Raw genomic sequence first — 24,058 nt, 5'->3', positions numbered from 1 at the left:
CCCTTGAGAAGCACGCCGGGCAGGCGCTGCAGAGGGCAGGGCCGGACCGAGTCCGCAGGCACCGTTTGTGCACGCCTGCCCTGCAGCTCTCCGGAGCCTGACTTGGGACATGCCCCACAGAAATTCATGTCCTTGTAACTTCAAACAGGACTTTAATTCCAAAGCAAACCCAGAACCAAGCGCCCAGGAGGAAGCAGGGCAGAGGCAGCACGCGAACACAGGACGGGGCTGTGTCGCAGGGAGAGCTCTCAGGTGCGAGCGGCTCGGCTCTCAGGAGCGCCTCCCCAGCTGCACTGGCCTTCCCACAGGCGGCGCCTCGTCTGTGCCAGGGAGTCCAGCGAGCCCTCCGGGCCTGTGCAGTCCCCAGGCTCGTGGGAAGGCCCCCAGGACAGGGCAGTCCTCCATCCACGGGCGGAGGCAGCATGGGGCGCGGGCATTCAGCGGACGGGCAGGCTGGATGGATGAAACACGGCGGCGCCAAGCGCCCTGAGGCAGGGCCGGGCTCTGGAAGGGGCCCCCAGGAAGGGCCAGTGGAGACTGTCCCCCAACTCCAGGATTTTCAAAGAGACAAGATTTCAAAGTCTTCATCTTCCGAATCAAAGAATCTTTCCAGTCGCTCTACGTCAGAAGAATCTAGAAGAAACAAGACAATACCTCATTAGACGCCTGGCGTGGGGTCTCTGGTTGGTGGGGACGAGGAGACACACTACCCACACCCTGCATGTGGCCTGCTCACTCTTGGTGCAGCAGGAGGCAAGGGGACACCAGGACTGCCCTGCTAAGGCACTGGCCCTCCTGGGCCATGGGGCTCCACAGGCCGGGAGCTTCAGCTGGCAAGGGGAGGGCAGGAAAGAGAATCCCAGAGGCACTTCTGAAAGAAAACACGCTTCTCGGCAGAGCACAGAGGGAAGAGGCAGCAGCTGGGAGAGCAGGGCTTCCCGTCCCAAGAGGGGTGGCACCCCGTGTACCATCTAGGGACTGATGGGATATCTGTCCCGAGTCTCCAGTGCAACCTCGACTCCCTGTTGGTTCCTCCCAGACAGCGGGCTCAGTCACCATCCTCCATGATCTCCTCGGAGGGACAGGGACACAGGCCCTGTCACCATCACAGAGAAAGATGGCTGCCTGAACGGGATGTGCGCACAGCTTGCCTGCTGAGTCTCAGTTCTCTTGTGCCACAAGTTGCTTCACTTTAGGGAAACTGAGGGCCTGAGTGAGGCGGCCCTGGGCCTAGAGCCACTAAGCAGCAGGACACAGCCCACCTATGGCCTGCCATTCCAGGGCTGGCACCTATCCTGGACCTCACAGAGACACACTGGGCCGTCGCGGAGAGCCTGGCACGTTCCGGCTCACAGGGACCCCAGGGGCCACGTGAGGAGCACACCCGGCTCCCGCTCGGGGGCCGGCTTATCTAAGCACATGTGGTGAAGGACAGGGCAGCAGAGTGCACGGCTGCCACTCGAGGCCCAGGCCAGGCTATCCAGCAGCACCCTGTCCCACACACACACCACCAAAGGCTCACATCCTGGGCTCATACAAATCTTAAGTCAAAAGCAACTGGAATAGGACCTGGGCGAAGCAAAGAGGACAGAACATTGCACAGACCATACTACTCCCAGAACAGCCGTGTCCCCACCTGAGATGTGGCCCTGTGACCTCCACACTCACCTAAGGACAGGTTCAGGACGTCGGGACAGGCCAGGTGGGAAGGTTGCTGCTCCACCAGCTCGAACATGGGCAGGGCACCTCCAAGCAATGACAGCTGTCAGCAGACAAGGCCGTTAAGACACAGCTGTGGGGGGTGTGGCGAAGCGCCCCCCCCATCCACAGAGATCACTGCTGGCAGAGGGAGCCATGGACAAGGACGGGGAGGTGGCCTCTGCTGGTCTGCACATCATCAGGTCTCCAATTGCTCACACAGAGGGCGCCAAACTCCACATGCCACCTCTGCTTGCAGCCACAACACGGGCAAATCCAAAATGCCCTGCAAAGGCTCACAGCAAGTTCCGTGGCCATGTTCTCTGCGCACGAGGCCGAAGCCACAAGCCACACTGCGAGCTGAGGGCCAGGTGCCGAGGGAGGTGGGACCCCAAACCAGAGACCCCGAGACAGCCTCCCCCACCACCCACACACGGGGACCTGCCACCCACCTGTCTGACTCGTTGGCACCAGTCATCAAAGTCGTCCTCAGTCTTACAGAAGAAGCCCTGCAACAGAAGCAGCCATGAGCAGCACGCGGCGAGGCACACAAGCCGGCCACACTTGAGTGCAGTGTGGCCACAGGAGGTCTAGGTCTCTGCCCTCCTCTGCGGGCTCGGTCTGTAGCTCGACCCTCCACCGTGACCGACCAGGCCACGGAGGCCATGTACAGTTTCATGGCCTGGCCATTTACATGCCACCAGAATCCACAGGGCGCAGCACAACTCAAAAAGTGGGCCTCCCGCCAGCAGCACCTAGACAAGGGGAGCCCTGGGTCCCATGCAGAGTCAGCAGCGATGGCACACGGCTAGAATCATTGCGCACGCAGCACCAATGCCAGGGACACGTTACTAGACACTCCAGGCGCCACCAGAACTCTAGGTGCGATCCTGGAAACGGGCGCCCTCTCCCTCCGGAGACCATCCATGCTACCCTGGCTCGGGTGACAGCACATGCATGACATGCTGCTAGGGGACAAGAAGCTGGGATCTCCTGAGGAGCCCACATGTAGCCCTCCTCCTATCAGGCAAGGACAGGGTCACCCCTCCTGCCTGGTGTCCACATGCCCACAGCACTGCCACTCTGGCCTGCTCTGTCTCCGCGAGCACCAGCCTCAGTCCACTATGGAGCCGCACTTACAGCCCCAGGAATTCAACCCTCCAAGGCACGGCTCCACCCGCCACCCACCTCAGGACGCGACACGAGACCCACAGACCACAGGTCCAGAGAGCTCCATCTCAAGACCAGGATCTGCCTTGTCGGGGACTTAGTTAATCGCTCCCTGAGGGACACCATTCCTTCCAGGTATTTCTGACCCCCGTCCCCATCAAATGCATTTTAAGAATACATAGGTTTACACAAATCACAGCCTAAAATTCCACCTTGTAATCAGAGCAAAGAAGCTCATTCTTAGGAATCATGTGCCAGTACATTAAGTCAAAAACTGAAAAGTCAAACCCCAAACCTCAAAAAGGTGATGCAGGGCAGGGAGTGGAGCAGACTGCCCCTGTATTAGAGGGGGCCACTGGCTGTGAGGGCCAGGAGGCCATGGGGGACCACAAAGGCTGAGGGCCCCAGGCGCGCATGAGAAGCTAACAGACATAATTAAACCTTCTATGCCCTATGCATGCGAAACCATGTCAATGTGATACTTCCTCCAATGCGCTGAAAGCAAAATTGTAAAATCGGAGACCCTTCCTTCCCACCTGCCCACAAGCTCCCATGGCCAGGGGAGCAGGCAGCACACAGCGAGGGACGCACCACAGCAATGGATGGGTCGAGCTCGCTGATGCCCATCCTACTGGGTGGGTGGCGGCAGTGGAAGCTCTCGTCCGGGATGAAGCAGCTGTCAGTCAACTCCACTGCAGGCTGCGTTGTGTGCGGGTCCAAGTAGATGAGCTCCTCACCTGGGAAAGACGATGGACAAGTCAACAGGAAGGGAACAGATAGGGGTCCCACTCTGACAGGCCACGTGGGAAATCCACCTGCTCACACGCCAGGCTGGGAGACAGCAGGCATAAGATGGGGTGGGAGCCAGACCACTGCAGGGAAGAACATCGTCAGGAGGCCAGCTGGGCAGGGACGCAGACCTCTCACGGGAGCATGCTGCTTCTACACCGGACACCCAGGGTCAAGCCAACACCCTCAGGATGTTTCAGTTGTCAGCAGGACCAGCACTCACCCACGTAGCCGATGAAGTAGTGAGCGCTGTTGGGCTTCCCTCCGATCACTCCCAGGGACTGCGGCATCATGAAGCAGCGCTGCAGGGCAGAGGGGAGGCGGGCGGCTGAGCACACTGGTGACCACAAGCCCGTGTGCCACACGAAGCCGACCTCCTCCCCGGCCAGGGCCTGACGGGGTGGCAGGGGATGGAGAGTGAGAAGACATGGTCCCCAAGAGCTTCATCAGCAGGTACGGTGCAGCTGTGTCCAGGAAAGCCCCATGCAGGCAGTGGGGTTGCGGAAGGTGCAAGTGAGGGGCTGTGGGAGGCGGTGCGGACAGGGGTGAAAAGGGCTCATGCACAGGTCAGAGAGGGGTGTGGGGGGGGCGCCACACTGAGACTGGTGCTGCTGGGGACTGGGGGCAGGGGAGCAGAGACTGCAGGGTGAGCATGGGGGCCAGCAGGAAGAGGCGGTCAAGACCACCCAGGTGGAGGCCAGGAGTCCACAGGTTGGGGGGGGCGGAGCAGTCAGAGGGTAGAACGGGCCCATATGGCGACAACAGCAGGGTTTTAACAAGCAGTATTTCGGTCCCTCTGCTGTTCAGCGAGAAGGCCCACCTTCAGCGTCTCCACGTAGGCCTCATTGATGTCTGTGAGCCCCAGGCGCAGAGGGATGAGAAGCACCAGGGGTCTCCATGGTGCCGGCCTATTGGTGACCTCCGCTCCTGCTGGGAAGCCGTTACAGTGCTGGCTGGAATCCACGGGAAGTGCAGTGGCCCCCGCACACGGAAAGCTGCCCCTGCACAACCTTCCTGGAAAACAGAGATGTGCTTTCAAGCACGGAACAGAAGCCAACAGAAGCTCACCCAAAAGGAACAAGCGCGTCATTACTCAGTCAAGGGAAACAAGTGTAACGAAGTCAAGTGCTTCACACAACCTGAATCCGGAAAACAAGTCTAAGATGAATCCTGACGCCCACAGAGGTAAAAAAAGAATGAAACGTTTTCTACGCATATTCAATTTAAAATTGTCGTCGTGAAACAGTCTCGAACGAAAGCAAACACACACCGCCACGCGTCCTGGGCAGCGATGAGGCCAGCACCGTGGCCACGCCAGCAGCATGCACACTGGCCCCGCGGCTGGGATGCCATCAAGGAACAACCCTGCTCCTCCCTTGTCAGTGTGGAGACAACTCGTATCTTCTAAGCACACTGCTACTCTTCCATCAGTGTGCTACCCTGGAGGCTGGTGGTGGGGACAGGGACATTCCAGGGGCCCCAGCCCAGCACGCACCCAGGCCATGGTTTCTGAATACCTTCCCCTGCTAAACGGAACCAGGGCTCTTCAGAGAAACCACTGACCCCAGGCTGGGGAAGAGAAAGGACAAGGTGGGCCAGCCACCTTGCTAGCCAGTAAACCCGGCAGGAGGGATGGTTACAGAAACCACCATTCCAGGCAAAAATCCTCAATGTACTTTCGGTATCACCCCCGGGTCCCCATTAATCACAGGGAGGCAGAGACACAGCCTGAGCTATGACTCGAGCCTGGTGACTCACGGAAACATCACTGACCAGCCTCCTGCCGTGGTGCTGAGGACAGCCGCCAGGCACTGCTCTCGGCCAAGAGGTCTCCCTGATCTAATCCTGATGAACCAAATACACTGAGTGTGGGTCACTGTACTAAATAGGCCTGACCTCTTGAAAATGTCAGTGCTATGAAAAAGCAGGAAAATAAACCAAGATGAAGAACTTTCCAGATCAGAGGAGACTACACAGGTGTGGCAAGCACATACAACCCCAGCCCCTTGAGTACAGGCTGGAGTGAACCAGGGAGGACCAGGCCGGCCAAGTAGCGGGAAGGCAGGTGCGCTGACCACCAACCACTGGGGACACAGGAGGGAGGTGGATGGCTGCACGAGTGCGGGACTGGAATTCCTCAGAATGCACAGCTGGAAAGTGAAGAATGGGGGTGGAGGGACTCCCTGCCGACTACACCTTCCTCACCAGCAAAGACCCTCACATCAATCGGCTCAAGAAATGATGGATGCAGGGCCCATCACGGCTGCACTTCGGGGACTCACCGAGGCTGTTTGTGGCCCGTGACATGGCAAGCGTCCAGGAACCCACAGGTCCCTCAGTCATGTTCCCTTCACATTCCCACCATGCATGAGCTCTCTCCGAGCCAGTCTATGACAACACCCGCATACCACATAACAACTGCCCAGCACGCCGCCCTGGCCCCACCAGCACCCGCCGCAGCAGGAAGACAGACAGCCAGACCAGCAGGACCAGCTCTCTTCAGAAGCAGTTTCCTACCACTACGTTCATCTGGATGCTTCCACGTGTCTGTCTGCACTCTGGAAGCGTCCCTAGGAACATACATATCTGAGGAACCTCCTTTAGAAAACTGGGAGGCATTCAGCTGTGAAAACGCCAGCTCCTGCACAGGGAGGCTGACCTTCTGTCCCTCCGCAGTCAGCTGTCCTCGCCTCCTGGAAGTTCTAACCAGTCTCCTCTGCCTAGGGTCTGCGCCCCCTACATGCTCCCTGTGCTGTACCTCTGTAAGTGCTGTCTCGCGGTCTTCTTCTCTAACTCCTCCCCATGTTCAAGGCCTTCCTAGGGTCTGCTGCGCTCATGAAGCTTGAAAGCCATCCAGGGAAAGCACTGGCAGAGGCTGCTCTGGGGGTCCCGGCTGGCCCCCCCAAGGAGGGTGGGCACATCTCAACCAGCAAGGTTCCCCCCACCCAGCACCCTTCCCCTGAAACAGACAGGGAAGGTGGAAAGCCCGTGCTTTCACCAGGGAGCAGCTCCGGATACTGGGACAGTCCTGGCTTGGCCAGTACTGGTTCTCCAACTTTTGCTTTGGTGAACTGGAGCCTTCTCTCCCACACCTGTGACCCTAGGCAGCTGTGACTAGAAAAGTGGCTGCTTGCCTGCCTTGGCTGAGGCCTTAAGTATCCCCGCACCCCGGCGCCCTGGGGCTTCTAAAGCCAAAAGCAATTAGCACAGCCATTCAGAATCCCCTCCACCTACCAGTCACCTCACTAACCTGTGCACAGGACCCCAGGCACTGTTTCTGTTCCAGCGTCCTTGCTGGTTGTATATTGACACTGTTCTTCCTAAGTCGTCCCCCTGATGAGCCTGTGTCACTTCTGACTCAGGAGGGGAGGACTCCAGGGCCCTGACCATGGCCGTGCAGCCACACACACACCCCAGCCATGGGACTGTTACATCTGCAGGCCCAGGCCCTCCTCAGAACAGACCCAGTCCTCCTCAGACAAGCCCAGGTCTGCACTGATCTCCGGTAGCATGGCTACAGATGACCTAAGATGCCGAGAGCCAGGAGCCATCATCTGGGGACATGGCTGAGTCTCCTCCAGGCCCTAACCTGCACCTCACCCTGGATCCCCCAGGAATGCAGGCTCTGGAAAGCAGCCTGTCCCTCACTCCTTGGCACAGCATCGGTGACTAAAACATCAGCATGCCTGCATCTTTCAGGTTCCCCACAGATCCTTCCAGAAAGAGGAAGAGAGCTATGCTCCTCTATGTTTCCTGTTACACCTTGGCTGGAGACAGTACAGCTGAAAGCTGTTCTTGCCTTTCCTTGCAGAGCATGGTGCCTGGGAAAGACTGACCCAGCACACCTGAACAAGTTCTGGCAACGCAGACATGGCAAGTTGGGGTACAATGTAGCCCAGCTCTGCAGAGAGTCCGGGCCCGTCCCCTAAGCCTGTTGTACACTGGATGAGAATGAGGGATCCCTGGCCGTGTCCAGGGCACCGACCTGCATGCCACTCAAGGCCCCTCTGTGGGCCAGGGAGCCGCTCCCTGAGTCCCACTGGCTACAGCCCTTGAGCTCTCGTTCACTTACTGATGTCCTCCATCACCACCGTGTTGTCCATGGCTATGTGGACTGCCAAGGCGCTCCAGGTGTCGAAGACAGCCAGTTTCCTAACAGAAAGGATAGGACACACCAGTAAGCCTTCACAACTCAAAGACCTCTCACTTCCATGGGCCAAGTAAAGGAGAGGGCAGCAAATGCTCCCGCAGGTTTTGCAGATGAGAAATATCACAGCTGAGACCTTTAGGGCTACAGACGGGAAGAAAGCCAAGGTTGTGGCCTGCTTCTTCCCACCTGGGCCCAGTGCTGCTTCCATTACGTCCAGCTGCCGTGTGGGGACAGGGTCCCTACACAGGAGCTCTGGCTGCAGGGCGTTCTTTCCTGGGAAAGGGAGCACAAACCCTGTCTCAGCTATACCACGGCTTCTGCCAGCCCAAGCAGGCCCAGCACCCCCACGCCCCTTGCACCTTCACACTCTGCTCCATCTCACCCTGAAAGTGACAGGCTGATGAGCAGCTGGAGCCCCACAGAGAGATCTGCAGTTAACAACAATAACTGGCAGCAGAGAGCACCCAGAAGCTTGAGCCTCTGCAAGACAAGCGAGCGACAACCACAGGTCTAATGGGAGAACCTGGTCCGTCTGGGGACACCCGTGGGGGACGCGGGGCATCAGGACCACATGGAGTCCCTCCCCATGGGAAGGCCAAAGTGGTGCCCCGGGGAGCACATGCAACACTCCACCAGCTGACTCTCTCAAGCCTGCTAAGGGCCAGGTACAGCAGTGAAACCCACTGACACACAAGACACAAAGCAGCCCCCAAAGACACGGACAGTCCAAACAAGAGGCAGGCAGGCAGTGGGTGGTGAGCACAGTGAAGAACAGAGCAGTAGTAGGGGCACAACCAGTGCAGGTGCAAGAAGGCCTTGATGCTGGGGGAAGGCTGCAGCATGTGCAGAGGCCCTGGGCAGGGCATGTGCGAGGAGCACAAGGTACAGTGTGCCTGGGACTGAGCACGGGGGCAAGTGGTGGAGACAGAGCTGGACAGGAGGCAGAACCATGCCTACACCTGCAGCCTTCCCTGGAGTCAGCTGGGAAGCCCCAGGACAGTTCTAGCAGAGAAGGGGCAGACAGCCACCATGTATTTTATGAAGATGACACCTATTGGTATTTTTTAAAAGATTATATGTGGGGCGCCTGGGTGGCTCAGTGGATTAAGCCGCTGCCTTCGGCTCGGGTCATGATCTCAGGGTCCTGGGATCGAGCCCCACATCGGGCTCTCTGCTCCGCACGGAGCCTGCTTCCTCCTCTCTCTCTGCCTGCCTCTCTGCCTACTTGTGATCTCTCTCTCTGTCAAATAAATAAATTAAAAAAAAATCTTTAAAAAAAAAAAAAAAAGATTATATGTACTTGTGAGGGAGAGAAAGGGAGAGAGCAGGAGTGCACATATAAGTGGGGGAGCGGCAGACAGAGAAGCAGGCTCCCCGCTGAGCAAGGAGCCTGATGTGGAACTCAATCCTAGGACCCGGGACCACGACCTGAGCTGAAGGCAGATGCTTAACTGATTGAGCCACCCAGGCGTTCCAACACCTATTGGTATTCTATTTTTATCTTACTTTTTAAAGATTTATTGATTTAGGGGCACCTGGGTGGCTCAGTGGGGGTTAAGCACCTGATTCTGGCTCAGGTCATGATCTCAGTTCCTCGGATCAAGCACCATGGTGAGCTCTGTACTCAGTAGGAGGTCTGCTTCACTCTCTCCCTCTGCTCCCCACCCACGTGTATACACTCACTCTAATAATCTTCAAAAAACCCTCATTGACTTAGAGACAGAGTGTGTGCACAAGTATGGTGTGGGGGGGGCAGGGAATCTCAAGCAGACTCCCCACTGACCACAGAGCCCAATGTGGGACGGGAGGGGCTCGATCCCCCAAAAATCAAGACCCGGATGCTTGGGGCGCCTGGGTGCCTCAGTGGGTTAAGCTGCTGCCTTCGGCTCAAGTCATGATCCCAGAGTCCTGGGATCAAGCCCCACATCAGACTTCTTGCGCAGCAGGGAGCCTGCTTCTCCCTCTCCCACTGCCTCTCCCCTCCTCCTCGCTCATGCTCTCTTTTGCTCTCTTGCTCGCTCACTCTCTCAAATAAATAAATAAATAAATCATCTTTATTTATAAAAAAAAAAAGCACCAGATGCTTAGCTGATGGAACCACCCAGGTGCCCTAACACCTATTCGTATTTTATTTATTTTTTTTTTAAAGATTTTATTTATTTGACAGAGAGACAGATCACAAGTAGGCAGAGAGGCAGGCAGAGAGAGAGGGGGAAGCAGGCTCCCCGCTGAGCAGAGAGCCCGATGCGGGGCTCGATCCCAGGACCCCGAGATCATGACCCGAGCCGAAGGCAGCGGCCTAATCCACTGAGCCACCCAGGCGCCCCACCTATTCGTATTTTAAAAGAGCCTCGAGGACATCGAAGAGAAAAGACCAACAAGGAGGCAGAAAATGGGTCTTGGACCGTGGTGAGGACAGGGAGGTAACAAGCACTGGTTAGGGTCCAGACCCAAATGAATGGGGTGTGTTGAAAAAAAAAATCCAGCATGACCCCAGTTTTTTGGCCTGAGTTCCTGGAAGGACAGCACTGCCATTCCCTGTAGAGCGAACAGGCCAGGGACGGGGAGAAGGGTCAGCTTCTGGTTCTGGCTGTTAGGCTGACATGCCCCTCGGACATCTTAGGGGTGCTGCTGACTAAGTATCTGGACCCGAGTCTGGGCACAAATCAGCACTGGGAGGGTGACTCTGAGAGCTGCACCCTGTAGACCACAGCCCACACTGCTGCTGGCAGAAAAGAGAAGTGGCCAAAGGCCAAGTCAGCCCCACAGTGCTCATGGCGGCGGGCGTGGGGAGGGGGGTACGACAATGGAGCCATCGACCATCAATAGGGACCAGAGAGCATGACTGTACCACCCAGGGTTTCCAAGAGAGAACATCTGCACCAAGAGCCACCTGCCGAACAACTAAGTAAACAGAGGACCAAATCCTGGCATTGGGACAGGACTAGATGGACAGCAACCTCGAAGGAGCTGCTTCAGAGCAGAACTGGGGACAGCAAGAGCCCACAGACCACACTGGCAGACCCCACATGCAGACATGCACACAGACCACACACATAGGCCGTGCAGCCACACCACATGCATAGACCACGTGCACAGTCCACGCAGACCATGCAGACAACTCATGCAGGCCACACACAGGCTACACACATGGACTACACACGCAGACCACACACACTGACCACACAGGGAGACTGACCGTGCAGAAAGACTCTGCTTCCAAGATGTGCAGGGCTGGACCCAGGGTTCTTAGGGGCATGTGGTAGGGGCTGAGTAAATTAGGGGGGCAGGGTGAGGGGACAGAGAGACCATGGGCAGACTTGAGGATCAGCTAGAAGGTGGATTTGTAAAAGAAAGTAGCACTCTGGCAGGTCCCCAACAACCTGCCAAGAGAGGCCATGTGGAGAGGGCAGCCCTTCACTGCAACTGTGGGTTGTGGGGAGAGGGAGGAGAAGGGTGGGTTCAGACATCAGGAGCAGGGAGCCTGGGGGACAAGGAGCAGGGGACGGAGGTTTGAGTCTGGATGTGGAGGGAAAGCCACAGGGTCCACTGCAGGGAGAAGGTTGGCACAGAGGCCGAGGCCCATGGCACCCACACCACACTGCTGTCACTCCAGACCAGTTTCAACCTCCAGCCTCATGGATGGGTCCACATAACAGACACAGAGGCACTATCTGGACAATGATGCTCATCTATGAGGAAACATCACAGGACACGACCACCTCCAAGGACTCTCAGGAGGGCCATGAGGGGAAGTGTAAAAGACCCCTCAGACTCAGGAGAGTTTGAACCTACAGGTCATGCTCACGCCACCCCAAGGAAATGAGAGGAATAGGGCTTGGCACCTACTTGAGCACCTGGGCAACAGTGTTGGGCCCGTACCACTGGCCGATGGACTTGCCCTCGCCAACTCCCATTTGTGCTGTAGGAAACAGATGAGATTAGTGACATGAGCCTCCCCCCGTCCCTCCCCCAGAAGAAGCCCATTTGGCAGCAGCACACGGCAGCAGGAACACTCCACAGGAAGCCTGGACTGGCACCCCCCACCCACCCCCCGCCTCCAGCAGGAACTCCTGACAGACTCCAGGACACTTTCTCCAAGAGGGAGAGAGACAACCTCAAAGGTCATCCCTCACTATAAGCCAGGATACCAGCCCTTCAATAAGGAGTAGGATAGAGGAAAGTCAATGAATCAAAGCTATACCTTTACTTCCTTCTTTAAGTGAGGACATGATGCTCAAAACAAAGGAGCATTTACACTTAGTGATGGGCTCAGAGAGGGATGACCCCTGGAGATGCTGTCCCACCTGCACCGCTGCCACAATGAGCAGCCTGCACCCCACTGTGGCCATGCACCACCCCCAACCCCCAACCACACCGTGGCAAGGCCCCAGGTCTGAGCTGGTCTGGCCCACGACAGCAGCCCCCAGTGGCCACGGCCCAGAGGGACCTACAGCTTCACGCCTCACACACCCGAAACCAGAGAAGCTCTCAGAGGAAAACCAATGACTTGGCCTGCTCTAAGCAGCAGGGCCTGGCGCACTCAGCAATCTCCCACCTATCTGGTGAATGGAGTAGTAACTATCCTTCCTGTCGATGAACGCGTTGAGAACGTTGAAGTAGCTATCAGACTGCCTCTTCCGCTGGGTCCACCTCCAATCTAGTGGAGAGATGCAGAAGTTCAATTTTACCAAAGAGGAGAAAGAAGCCTTTACATTTCTAAAACACTCAAGCCACAGATGATACCCTTTTCTGAACCTTTCTAAAGTTAAAAGCCAAAGTCTCCAGTATTTCCAAATGCATACATGCTAACCCATCAAGATAAATCCACACAGAAAAGAAAACGGTTTCAGTGATATAAAGATCATTTCTAAAACATGAATGTTCATCAATATTCTTTAATGTCACTTTTTAAAAATTAATGAAAACCAGTGGGTCACTGCTCAAGAAAACCCTGAACCCTAGTCTGCATGCATTGGGTAACCTAGCCCCCCAGTCCTGTTGGCTTCCCCCCGGGGGGCCGTGACTCACCTCGGCCTAGATGGCGGCACACCAGGGCCTGGGCAAAGATCATCTGTCCGCAGCGCAGCATGCAGCCCCAGCCCGTGTCCGAGGTGGGGCCAGTGCCCCCTGTCATGGTGAATAAAGACAGAGCCCTCACCGTCAGATGGCCCAGCAGCTCAGGAGTCCAATGGCAAGAGGCCTTGGTCGAGCATGCTGGGATCAGCACTATGCCGCGTCAGCTCCACCTCAGAGGACGGGCCATTTAGAACCTGGTCATGCCAAGGGCACATTTATTGGGCAATGACACGTCCTGCCAACCCCTTGAAAGTGGCAAAATACGTGAACAGTTAGTCCGTCACAGAGAATTAGATTGTCTGGAAAACATATGGAACACACTAAGTCTCACAAGTAATCGAGGAAAGTCCAAGTTCAATAAGGACGACCTTTCTCCATGCACCGGAAGAGCCAAGATGCATCTGCTGGGATTGTGGGCTATGTGCAGGAAGCCAGCAACACAAGCCTGGGCAGGCCCGTGATAGCCCTCAGCACTTCAAGCAGAGGAGTCCCGGAGCCCTGCCACGTCATGCCCCCTGCCAGGGCCCAGAAGATACCCATGCTGGGCACCAGATTTCTGCGGATACTCTGAGACTGGCCCCAGCACGACAGGAGACATCCCAATGTCCGAAGGCCCAGCGAGGTGAGAGGTTCAAGGTGGCGTGGGAGCAGAGAGGCCAGGGCCAGCCCTTGGAGCAGCAGCCCCAGCGGGCCCCATACTTCCCTGTGGCGCCACCAGAGGCAGCCCCTCCTACAAACGCCCTGAGGGGCAGAGTTGGGAGCATGCGACAACTCCTGTACCCGCCAGCCATACCCGCCAGCCATCTCCCCATGGCTGGGAAGGAGAGACAATGTGGGCCCTTTGTGGCAGGCACCTTGCTCCTCAAGGATGTTCCCAAACACTACAAGGCTCCTCTAAGCCTGGCCCTGCTCTGTGCATCCAGACAGCAACCTGCAGGACAGCGGTGTCCCCGCACCAGTGCCCAGCACACCTCCACAGCCAGGCGCTTCCCTGTCTCCAGGGCTGAGCACAGCACCTGTGGCATGAATGGCATCCCGGGACACAACAGACAAATGCCATTGTTAGGTGGCCTGTGGTGGCACTGGCCTTATCTCCCTACAGCAACGCACTCCCTGCCGCGACCCTCAAGCCCTGCAGCCACACCACATGCCCCTCCCTTCCAGAGAACCCAGGCCCACATCTCCGAGCAGGGCCTGACAGAGACAGGCCACCTGGAAGCTGCAGCCTCCTGGTGCCGACCCTCTGGCCTCAGGTTCTCCAACTGGCAAAGCGAGGCTGAGAGCTGGGGCCCCTCCCTGTCCACCTCCAGGGCCAGGACTCTGAATGGGACTTACATCGGTGCGATGTGAAGACAAGGCACATCCACACGGCCCTTCAGCTCTCCCTGCAACTAAGCGTGGGACGCCGCAGGAAAGGTGATAACGCAGAGCAGTGGCCTCCAGACACCCTGGGCCTACAGTCTGAAGCGCACTGGGACAACCGTGACCCAGGACACTGTTCCAACATATATACCGAAGCCTCCTGAAGCCACACGCTGACTTACTGTAGAAACCCATGACTCCACACTGCATTCTGCTCTCACTTTGAAATGCTACTTGTGACTCATTATCCTGATTTTGAGGTCCAAGTAAGAAACCAGGACCAGCAATCAGAAAATCCCTGCCCTCGGGAGAATCGGAATTCCTGGGTTTGGACCCTAATTCTGCCACATGAGGGGCAAGACCTCAGCTGGCTTAAGTCACTAGGGTCGCCACAATGTCAGAGATGAAGTGACCAGGACCCAGCATCCCAAAGTCAACACTATGCGTCTGAGTTGTCCTACTTATAAAGCCTGTATCTATTAGCATGCGTGGTAGCCGATGGCATACTTACCAATGGCTGGAAAGTTCTTCCTGTATGTAAACCAAAGTCTGGATGCCACATCGGACAAGATCTCATCCTTTTCTAGGGATTGTTTGAAAGCAGAAAACATATACAGCCTTAACTTCGTAGATCATATGATACAAGAAGTTAACAGATAACTATTATTTTATTCCCCCAACATGAGAGCACAACAGGCTCCAACATGGCTAATACCTGTGAAAATGCTGTATTTTCTACCCAGTATCCACACAGGCTCTGAGGTCTCCGGGAAATCTTCAAACTCAGCAAATCGAAGAGTGTCGTAGGTCAGAGTAGCTATTGAAACCAAACACACATTGATCCCATTTTTATCATTTCACAAAACAATATGAAAGATCATTTCCAGCATTTCCGCGTAAAGAACTCCATGTAACTCTGTGTCTCGGCAGGGCAGTGACAACCACCAAAGACAAAGCAACTGTAAGCAACAGGGCAGCAGCCCCCGAGCCTCGCCTTCCAGCCGACACGAGGGCGAGGCCAACGGTGCCAGGCCCAGGGCAGGGAAGCCCCTGACTTCAGTACTGGTTTTTAAAAACTTACAGAACAAAAGTAATCACTGCATCTCAGCATGTGAACTGAACAGAAGGTGGAGTCAGTGTCCCCTTGGAGCAGGTGTCCAGAGGCCAAGGGGAAGGCAGGGACTTCGGGGCAAGAAACACAAGCTTGGGGACGGTGACAACCAGCCACGGAGGGATAGGTACTATTCCTGGGTGGGACACACCCCTCAGAAACAGACACACCCTTCTGCAAAGTCCCTGAGACTCCCTGTAGCTGTTATCGCTTCAAGATGCTCCTAGAAGAACATGGCCACCAGCTCCCACCTCCTAATAAGGTGGCTGTGTATGCAGCTCACAAGACCTGTGCACCATTTCATCCTGTGCTGTTTCAGTTAAGAAGCCAGAGAGGCCCAGTGTCCCTCTCTGTCCTTGGAAGCCGACTGAGGAAAACCTCTCTACACGGTTTCCAGACTCGGCAGAACACAGACCAGCACCCGCGAGGCAAGGAGCACAGGGTATCCTGGGTCCCCCAACTCTTCAGCTGCTCCTCACAGAACCCTAAACACACAGTTCTCACCTGCTGCCGCTCAAGCCTCAAAGGTACCTAGTCACTAGTGCCCTCACCTGCAAACTGCCCAGAGAACTTCAGAACATCAACGGTACCTAGTCACTCACTCGTGCCCTCACCCGCAAACTGCCCAGAAAACTTCGGAACATCAATTACAGTAGTTTCTCCCACATCTGAATTTATTTTTTGACAATAGCCCCACCTTTTGGTAACAATGATGTATTAATTTTCAAAAACTCAAAGACTAAAAAAAATTATTAAAAAATCATCTGCAGCTTCATACCCAGCAAGGAATCTCCTTCCAGAAGTCTCTGCATAGATCCGTAAAGGAAACCATACCATACCTGTGAATTCCTTGTCTCTATTCTCTCAAAGATGACAGTCAGTCCTCACAGACACAGAGCTCCAGCAAACATCTGATGGTCCCACAGCACAGACATCCCGGCCATCAGTAACTCTCGCGCCCTGTCGGGGTGCTCCTGACATCCCTGCCTGAGCATCCCTGCGTGTCCTTCTGTGCTGTGCATAACCCTTGGGCGTACTGGGGCACAGTGCTAGCCCGAATGCCTGCAGTGAAGGTCCGACCCTGGCTCAAGCACTGCCAGCTTCTAGGTTCTTTTGGCCCCTTGACCCCTCAGTGTAGAAACGTCCTTATTCATAAAGTGGGGGGGGGGGGGGGGATAACAGGATGCCCTCCTAGTGCAGCTGCAGAGTATCCATGAAACCCTTCCCATGAGGTGCACACACCCAAGCTGGCAGACAGAAGGGCGCCAATGTCAGCCTGGGTCATTAATGCTGAGGACATAGAACTGCAGGTTCAAAGCCATACAATTTTACTGCACCCAATAGACTGGGCACACAGCTAATTCCCAGGCCCAGGGTTGGGTGAGCAATGCTCCATTAACAAAGAAATCAAAGACTCTGCATTTGCTACTTCAACAATTCTCTGGCTGTCAGGAACCCAGATCCAGCTCTGCCTTTTCCTCTTTTCACCTGAAACCTGACAGCATCAGGGCAGTCCTCTTGCTTCCAGAACCAGCTGTGCTGCCCAGGGCACCAGAGCACGACGGTGGGTGCTGGGAGCTGTCACCCGCCCAGCTTCACTCAGGGGCTCTGCTCAGTGTGTCCAACTTGCCTGTGCTTCCTCAACACCAAGCACACTGCTCTATGCTTGGGGACAACCAGAGTCCAGGTTTCTCTCCCCCTCTTTCTACATAAGATTACTTGTTTCTGCCCATGGTTATCAATGCTACGTTCGAGTGAATTCAAGTTCCATGATCTCAAGTAGCTGAGCACATCATGGTGTTTCTGTTACTTCTCTATTGTTAGGACCCCTGGGCTTTAACTGATATGTAGATTCAAACCAAAACATTTACTCTCAAGCAAAAAGGATGCAAACAACTCGTATGATACCAAGAGACAGCCCTGCGGGACCTTGACTCTCCTGCCCTACTGATGCCCAGGACCCTTCGAAGGCCAACACCGTGAACGAACGATGCAGAGATTGCTACCAATCTTGGAGGGCTACCAAGTGCTGTAGGTGAGCATCTCGTGTGCGCTCTGTGCCACAGGGGCACAGTACTTGTCACAGGACCACAGCCCCATATCAAAGCTGGGGCGCCTTTGAAGTAGAGAGGTAGCAAAACACAAAGCAGGCATACCTCTTGGGTTTACTAGCAAACTTTATAGGCAACCAAGCCAACTTCAGAGGGAAAAAAATAAGAGGTGTTCTATTAAGTTAACACTTTATCACCAAATTTTATACAACAGCTAACCAAATTATGGGTTGTGTGGCCTTGGATTCTTTACCGCATTAGCCAAAACCACGCAAGGAGACACACACACTGTTTGTCCTTCCAAACAAGGGAACAAACTACCAGGAAGTGATCCCAGCTCTTGCTAGAGTAGCAGGGGCCTCGAAGTGAGGGTGCACATTTGTCACCTGTGGGTGACTCTCATGCCCTTACGTCCCCCATGCACCTCACATCACTGCTCCTTCTACCTCTGCCCCTCCAGCTGACTGCGCATGCGAGCCGCTCCCCCTGAATCCTGCTCCTGCTGGGTGTAGGTCCCGTGTGTCTCTGGCACTAGCTGCAAACACAGCTACCCTATGGCCCGGCAACTTCCTCAGACAGGGACCATGTTCCTGTTGGTCCTGGGGGACGCTGTGCATAGAATGTGTGTCCATCACGCCCAATGAACACAGTCCCCACTGTGGGCAACCCAAAGTCTGACCCTCACTTGGTTGAGACCTTACTGTGCCTCAGTTTTCTCACTGGTAAGATGAGAACAGCTGTGTTTCCCTCAGAAACAGTGTGACGAAACGTGAAAAGCTTTGCCCCACGCTGGGCAACAGTAAGCACGTTTTGGGGTGGGTTCCCTGGGAGTCACTGGAATACGTAATTTCGTGGTGCCACAATATGCAAGGAAGACCAGTCTCCATGTTCTGTAACAGGTGTGGCACCCAGTGCCACACACACAGGAAACTCACCCAAATACATGGTCTACCTCACTAAAGCTGAATGTAGCCAACAAGCCTGCCTCCCAAGCCTGGGCTTTCAGGAGCAGAAGCCAGCCATCGGCGACACCTCACCAGCTAGCTCAATGTCCTGAGGTTTCTGCCCTGGAAAATGAGCACACGGAGTCCCACAGACCCGCAGCAGTTCCGAGCAAGAAAGCAAGTGAAGGACTTCTCATCCCCCCGTACAACCAGCAGAAAGTCTTGACTGGCCTTCTGTGGCTCTGCCCCGCCCCGCCTGCAGCAGGGGACACGACACCTGGAATGAATGCCACAGCCCCGATGCCCTCAGGGCTCCCCCGGACAGAGGCTGCTCACTCAGCACAGGCTGCCTGCAGCAGACCAGACCACCAAGCTCCCAGACCTTCTGGGCCGCACTCCCCAATGGTGCTCTCAAAAATACCATTCACTCCTGACACTCAATTTTCAGTTCTATGAAGATTTGGTTTTGGAGACAGAAGAGCTCACTTCCTAGCTGTAGGATGCACGGGCCTGGTCCCCCTGCCACAAGGCGGGACACAGCTGCTGGCTCTGCCCATGGGACGGGAACACAAGGCCCGGGCCAGGTTCCAGCAATGTGTGCAGCACCCAGCAATGGTTTCCAGCACTTCCTCATCCTCCTTTTCATACTATTCCAAGCCTTGTTATATAATATGAACTAACTCTCCCTTGCCCCCTACACAATGCCCCTTTCATTGTCGGTGTTAATTTAGTCAAAATACATATTAGGGGTGTCTGGGTGGCTCAGTGGGTTAAGCCTCTGCCTTTGGCTCAGGTCATGATCCCAGGATCCTGGGATCGAGCCCCACTTCGGGCTCTCTACTCAGGAGGGAGCCTGCTTCCTCCTCTCTCTCTCTCTGCCTGCCTCTCTGCGTACCTGTGATCTCTCTCTGTCAAATAAATTAAAAATCAAAAAAAACAAAAAAAACCCACATACTAATACTTGCGTAGAACAAAAAACATTACAGAACACCAGGTCAGAAAACAGCTGAATAGAAAAACTAGTACTGTTCTATTTTAAAACTAAATTTCATGATCAGTTACATCTGCACAGATAGCCCAATACAGAGGAGGTTCAGACTCACCTCCAACTCTCTGCTCAGACTGACCAGCTTCACAGGTGCTGGAGGCCAGCAAACTCTGCATCCTTCCCAGATAGGGTCACCCCAAATTAATTAGGACTCAGAATAATTTCATCATCACCACACATGGTATCAAATCATATGTGCAGTTCACATACTCCTGAGTGAAAAGAGGTCAAATCTCAAAAATAATGCCAGTCTCCAGACTCCAGGAAATGGTTTTAACTTCCACTAAGAGGACACAGAGGACAAGCAAGACTGACAGATTTCGGCCAACGTAAGAATGACTCTGTTTCAGAGGCACTCTCCCTCATTTGGTCACCTGGGTCCCAGACACCTGATTTTCCACATTTTCCTCCAAGAGGTCTCTGACCACACCCACAAGAGGAAGCAGAAAGCCCTTTAATAGTACGGCAATTCCATTAGAAACAAATATTTTAATATTATTAATCTGGCAGAAAAAAAGCATCACTTTTCAAAGATATTTGCCTCAACCACCTATAGCTTCTGAGAGACAATACTTCGTAAATAAAATCAAAAGAAAGGTTCGCCTTTACTTTAGAAAATGTTTATGTTTAGGGACGCCGCGGGGGGGGGGGGGGGGGGGCGGGGCTCAGTCGTTAAGCATCTGCCTTCCGCTCAGGTCATGATCCCCGGTCCTGGGATACAGCCCACACTGGGCCCCCTGCTCAGCGGGGAGTCTGCTTCTCCCTGCTGCTCCCCCTGTTTGTGCGTGCGCACGTGCGCTCTCTCTCTCTCCCTCCACCAACTAAATAAATAAGATCTTTAAAATAAAAAAAAAAAGAAAATGTTTAAGTTTAGAATAAGAGGTTTGCAAGTAGTTACTTTTTAAAATCCCAAACAGTTTTCATGAAGATGCTGGCAGTTCAGTTCTGAATGAAAAGCAAGGAAGAGAAAGGAAAAGCGCCCGGAAGGTCAGCTACACCACAGACCTAGAAAACACTGCATTTGTAAGCATACTGCACAGACCACCACACTGAGCCCCGCTGCCCTGCAGGGCTCAGCACCCCCTTCACACCACTGACACCTTATACACTAACAGACTCTCTAAACTGAAGTCCTTATAGTGCAGGAACACGTAGTTGACATTAATTCAAGTTCTGCTTCCTTGATTACCAACCATATGCCAGACACAGCTGAAACCCTGGAGATGCAAGCTTGAGATATGGCTCTGTCCTCAGGGACGGACAGCACAGCCATGTTAACTGAGGGCACCCACCAGCCTCTTGAGCCCTGAGTGTGTTCTCACACACAGTGCTGGGGGCTTGGTGGAGAACACAACCAGCCTGCAGTCCATCTGTACCTTCTGGACCTGTCTATGCCAGCCAGCAGCCCTGGGTGCCCCTCCCAGGCCCCTTCTCTCTTCTCCTCCTCTCAGACCCTCAGGGACTCATCCAAAGCAGCTTCCCACACACTTCCACTTCAAGTCCAGGCCGACGCCCTCAGCTTCCCTGGACATCACAACAAAGATGTCTAACAACAGTCCACTCGTACAAAACCAACAGCTCCCCCACCAAGCAAGACCCCCAGAGTCTTCCCCACCAGAGTTCTCACTTAAGGCCATAAACCTCAGCACCATCTTTGACTCCTCCCTCTCCATGCCTCCCCCCAACCCATCACTTCCAGCCTATACACAATCCTGATGTCTCAACCCTCAAATACATCCAGAAGTCAAACTCCTCTCTCCACCCTGAGCTAAGCTTCCATGGCCTCTCACTTGCCTCACTGCAATAGCCTCCTAACCGGGCTCCTTGTTTCTGCCCTTGCCCCTCTGCAGGACACGCAGTATGTTCTGGACAGAGCAGCCAGAGCCAGTCTGTGAAACATAGGTCCAGTCATATTACTGCTATACTCAAAACCTTCCAAAGACTCACCAACTCATTTAGAATAAATAAACACCCCAGTCCTCACTATGACCCAACCAGGCCCTGTGACTGGGCCAATTTTGTCTCTTTGCCTTCAGCTCCTACTTCTCTCACCCCAAATTGCTGCATCCTCACCACAATGGCCCACTTGCCCTTCCTCCTGCACTGCTTTTGGGTCTTGGTCAAAACTTACCTCTGTCTGCAGTGAGATTTTTTTCCTGGCCATTCTGGGTATAACTGAAACTCCTGCTTGGCCCACATCACTCTCCCACATGAACCACATGGTTTTTGTCTATTTTTTTTCCTTCTCTAGCCCCAGGGTCAAGAACAATGCCCAAGACAAACCTCTCATTCAATAACAAATGTAGTTTATTGAATGGATCACTACAAAAACAACTAGGAGCTGCCCAGGACTTGGTCAACGAAGGCAGAGTCTGTAAGAAGTCCAGGATCAGAGGAGGCTGCACCATTAATGACCCCTAAAAAGATGTAGAGCATCCTGTCAGGAAAAATTCTCCATCACAGCCTCCAAGGATCGTATATTTTATCAGCAGCAACAGCGGCCTTCAAATGCAAACACTTTTTTTCTACTCTGAAATACCCTTCAACTTCAACATGATGATTTCCATTTTTTAAGCTAATATAACCAACACAGAATTGTGTTCTCCATCTTACCCAAGTCTCTCCTACAAAGTCTGAAGTATCCCAGCAGTGATAACTTCAAAGAAAGCATATAAATGTTTCTATTCCTTTCTCCACCCCATTTCCCCAGGAAACAGTAAAACACTCTCTGTGGTTTCTCTTTTTTAAACGAACTTCACAAAACACAATCTGGTTAACATGCTTCTTCGGGAGTCAAGACTACTGTTTGCTCCAGCCAGATGCCACAAGTCATTGAAATACTGGCCATACACATCTGCATTCCAGTTTTCAAACTGAGATTTCGGCAAATTTAAGTTGCCACTGCTAGGAGAAAAGACAAAGCAAGCAAAGCTATCCAGGATGACAAGGTGGAATTACACCAGGTGGTGGTGGGGGACGAGGAGGTGCTTGAAGGCAAATCACTCTCTACAAGGAATGAAAGGACTAAAACTGTCCCCACCCCTGGTGGGGGACCAGAGAGCCGGTGTCAGGACACTTTAAAGGCTACTGAACAAAGATCCTGAACAGTATGCCCGCAACACGTAAGGATGTCCCCGCTGGAACAGAGAAGCACGATGAGACAGTCCAGAGAGCCACACATGCACATATTCCCACGTGTACACAGACACACACGCACACATACGCCCTCCCACCCGCCACATACTTCGCATCAGGACCCCAAGAAGTTAAGATATGACGGCATGAATCCAGTTTCTCTCTCCCACCACGAAAAAGAAGCTTGCATGATGTACTGGTCACTGAAGTAAAAAATTTCCAAAAAAGCTGCGTGTTCTGTGAGTGTTGGGAGCACGTTTCTCGCCACCAGGCTCCCGATGTAACTTCCAAAGAGTTAAAGAGCTTCCACTCCTTAACGTTTGGGGCGTGGGCTGGCGGCAGGCACAGCACTCTCCCGCCGCCGGTTCTGAAGCAAGCTCCGCCCGGCGCCCCCCCGCCCGTCTCACACAGCGCGCTGCCCCTGCTCGTCCGAGCCAACCTTGGGCTTGTCGCCCGGCGCCCCGGCTCTGCGGGAGGCCCTGAAAAAGCGACGAGACACGCAGACAGCCCACTGTCAGACCCGCGCCGGCCTCCCCACGGACGCCGTCCCCGCCCCGCTCCGCGCCGGGGCCGGCTCCGCCCCCGCGGCCCTGCGGCCAGCCCGCACCCACGCCGCGCTGGACAAAGCCCCGGCAGCAGAGGGGCCAGGAGGGCGTCGCCCGCCGGTCGCCCTGCGCCCGTTCGGGCCCTCACCTGCGTCCATCTTCCCTCTCCGGCCGCCGACTGAGCTGCGGCGTCGCTCCGACGGTTCCGCAGCGCGACGCGACGGGCCGCTGCCGGGGCCAATCCGGGCCTAGCGGGCGCGGGCGGGGCCGGAAGTGTGGGAGGAAGTGCACGTCCACCATCTTGGCGTACGGCGAGGCCCAAAGCCCAGGGCTGGGCCCGCGCGCCCGGCTCCCTGGCGGCCTGCCCGTTCGCTCCGGACACCCCGGCAGCGACCCGTGGGGATTGCGGAGGCAGACGCTGGCGGGCAGTGGGGCCCCGGGGAGGGCGCGCTAACCCGCCGTGCGCCCCGGCCGCCGGCGCGGCCATCTTGCCGTACGGACGGCCTGGTGCGCTATGCCGCTGTACCGGGCCGCCGGCCCGGGCCGCCCCCGCCCACCCCCGACGCCGCGAGCCGCAGGCTGCGCCCAACCGGGTACTGGGGAGCCTCGGCACGCCGAGTCCCGGCCGGGCGGCCGGGCGGCGGGGCGGCAGGGCGTGCGCCGCCATCTTGCCGTACGGGAGCCGCGGCGGCCGGCTCCCACGTCCCGCAGCCGTGTCGCCGCGCGCCCTCCCCTCGGGGCGGTCCCGCTCGCGGCGCGGCGCGGCGAGGCGAGGGCCGGAGCCTGGCGGCGGCGCGGCGGCCTGAGGCCCGAGATGGTGATCTGCTGTGCGGCCGCGAACTGCTCCAACCGGCAGGGCAAGGGGGAGAAGCGCGCCGTCTCCTTCCACAGGTAACCGGGCTCCGCCCGCCACCGCCCGGCCCGCCACCAGCGCGGCCCGCCGGCCACGCCCCCGCCCGGCCCGGCCCGGCCCGGC

At 55.4% G+C, this 24,058-nt stretch overlaps 2 protein-coding genes across 2 annotated transcripts in view; one reads left to right on the top strand and one right to left on the bottom strand.

The window, feature by feature from the left end:
* Positions 1 to 135: 135 nt before the first annotated feature.
* ATG4B (autophagy related 4B cysteine peptidase) lies at positions 136 to 23,339 on the bottom strand. Its single transcript, XM_046017967.1, has 13 exons — positions 23,231 to 23,339; positions 14,964 to 15,065; positions 14,760 to 14,831; positions 12,839 to 12,937; positions 12,366 to 12,467; positions 11,657 to 11,729; positions 7,730 to 7,809; positions 4,478 to 4,671; positions 3,881 to 3,959; positions 3,460 to 3,605; positions 2,151 to 2,207; positions 1,669 to 1,762; positions 136 to 633 (listed from the first exon to the last, which is right to left on the bottom strand). The coding sequence occupies exons 1-13, from the start codon at positions 23,238 to 23,240 to the stop codon at positions 560 to 562; spliced, it is 1,182 nt and encodes a 393-aa protein (XP_045873923.1). The 5' UTR covers positions 23,241 to 23,339; the 3' UTR covers positions 136 to 559.
* A 124-nt stretch (positions 23,340 to 23,463) lies between these two features.
* Positions 23,464 to 24,058, top strand: part of THAP4 (THAP domain containing 4) — a 40,201-nt gene continuing 39,606 nt past the window's right edge. The window contains exon 1 of the mRNA XM_046017965.1: positions 23,464 to 23,973. Within this exon, the coding sequence (XP_045873921.1) occupies positions 23,597 to 23,973 (377 nt within the window). The 5' untranslated portion in view covers positions 23,464 to 23,596. The remainder of the gene's footprint in view (positions 23,974 to 24,058) is intronic.

The sequence above is a fragment of the Meles meles genome, chromosome 9 (assembly GCF_922984935.1).
Source record: "Meles meles chromosome 9, mMelMel3.1 paternal haplotype, whole genome shotgun sequence".
NCBI classification, from domain to species: domain Eukaryota; kingdom Metazoa; phylum Chordata; class Mammalia; order Carnivora; family Mustelidae; genus Meles; species Meles meles.
The sequence above is the reverse complement of the archived record's forward strand: the minus strand, read 5'-3'. Positions and strand labels throughout refer to the sequence as shown.

Coding starts and splice junctions, on each gene's coding strand:
- ATG4B (XM_046017967.1), bottom strand. Junction 14,832..14,963: donor AAAATACAGCATTTTCACAG/GTATTAGCCATG, acceptor AACAATCCCTAG/AAAAGGATGAGATCTTGTCC. Junction 4,672..7,729: donor GGTGGTGATGGAGGACATCA/GTAAGTGAACGA, acceptor TCTGTTTTCCAG/GAAGGTTGTGCAGGGGCAGC.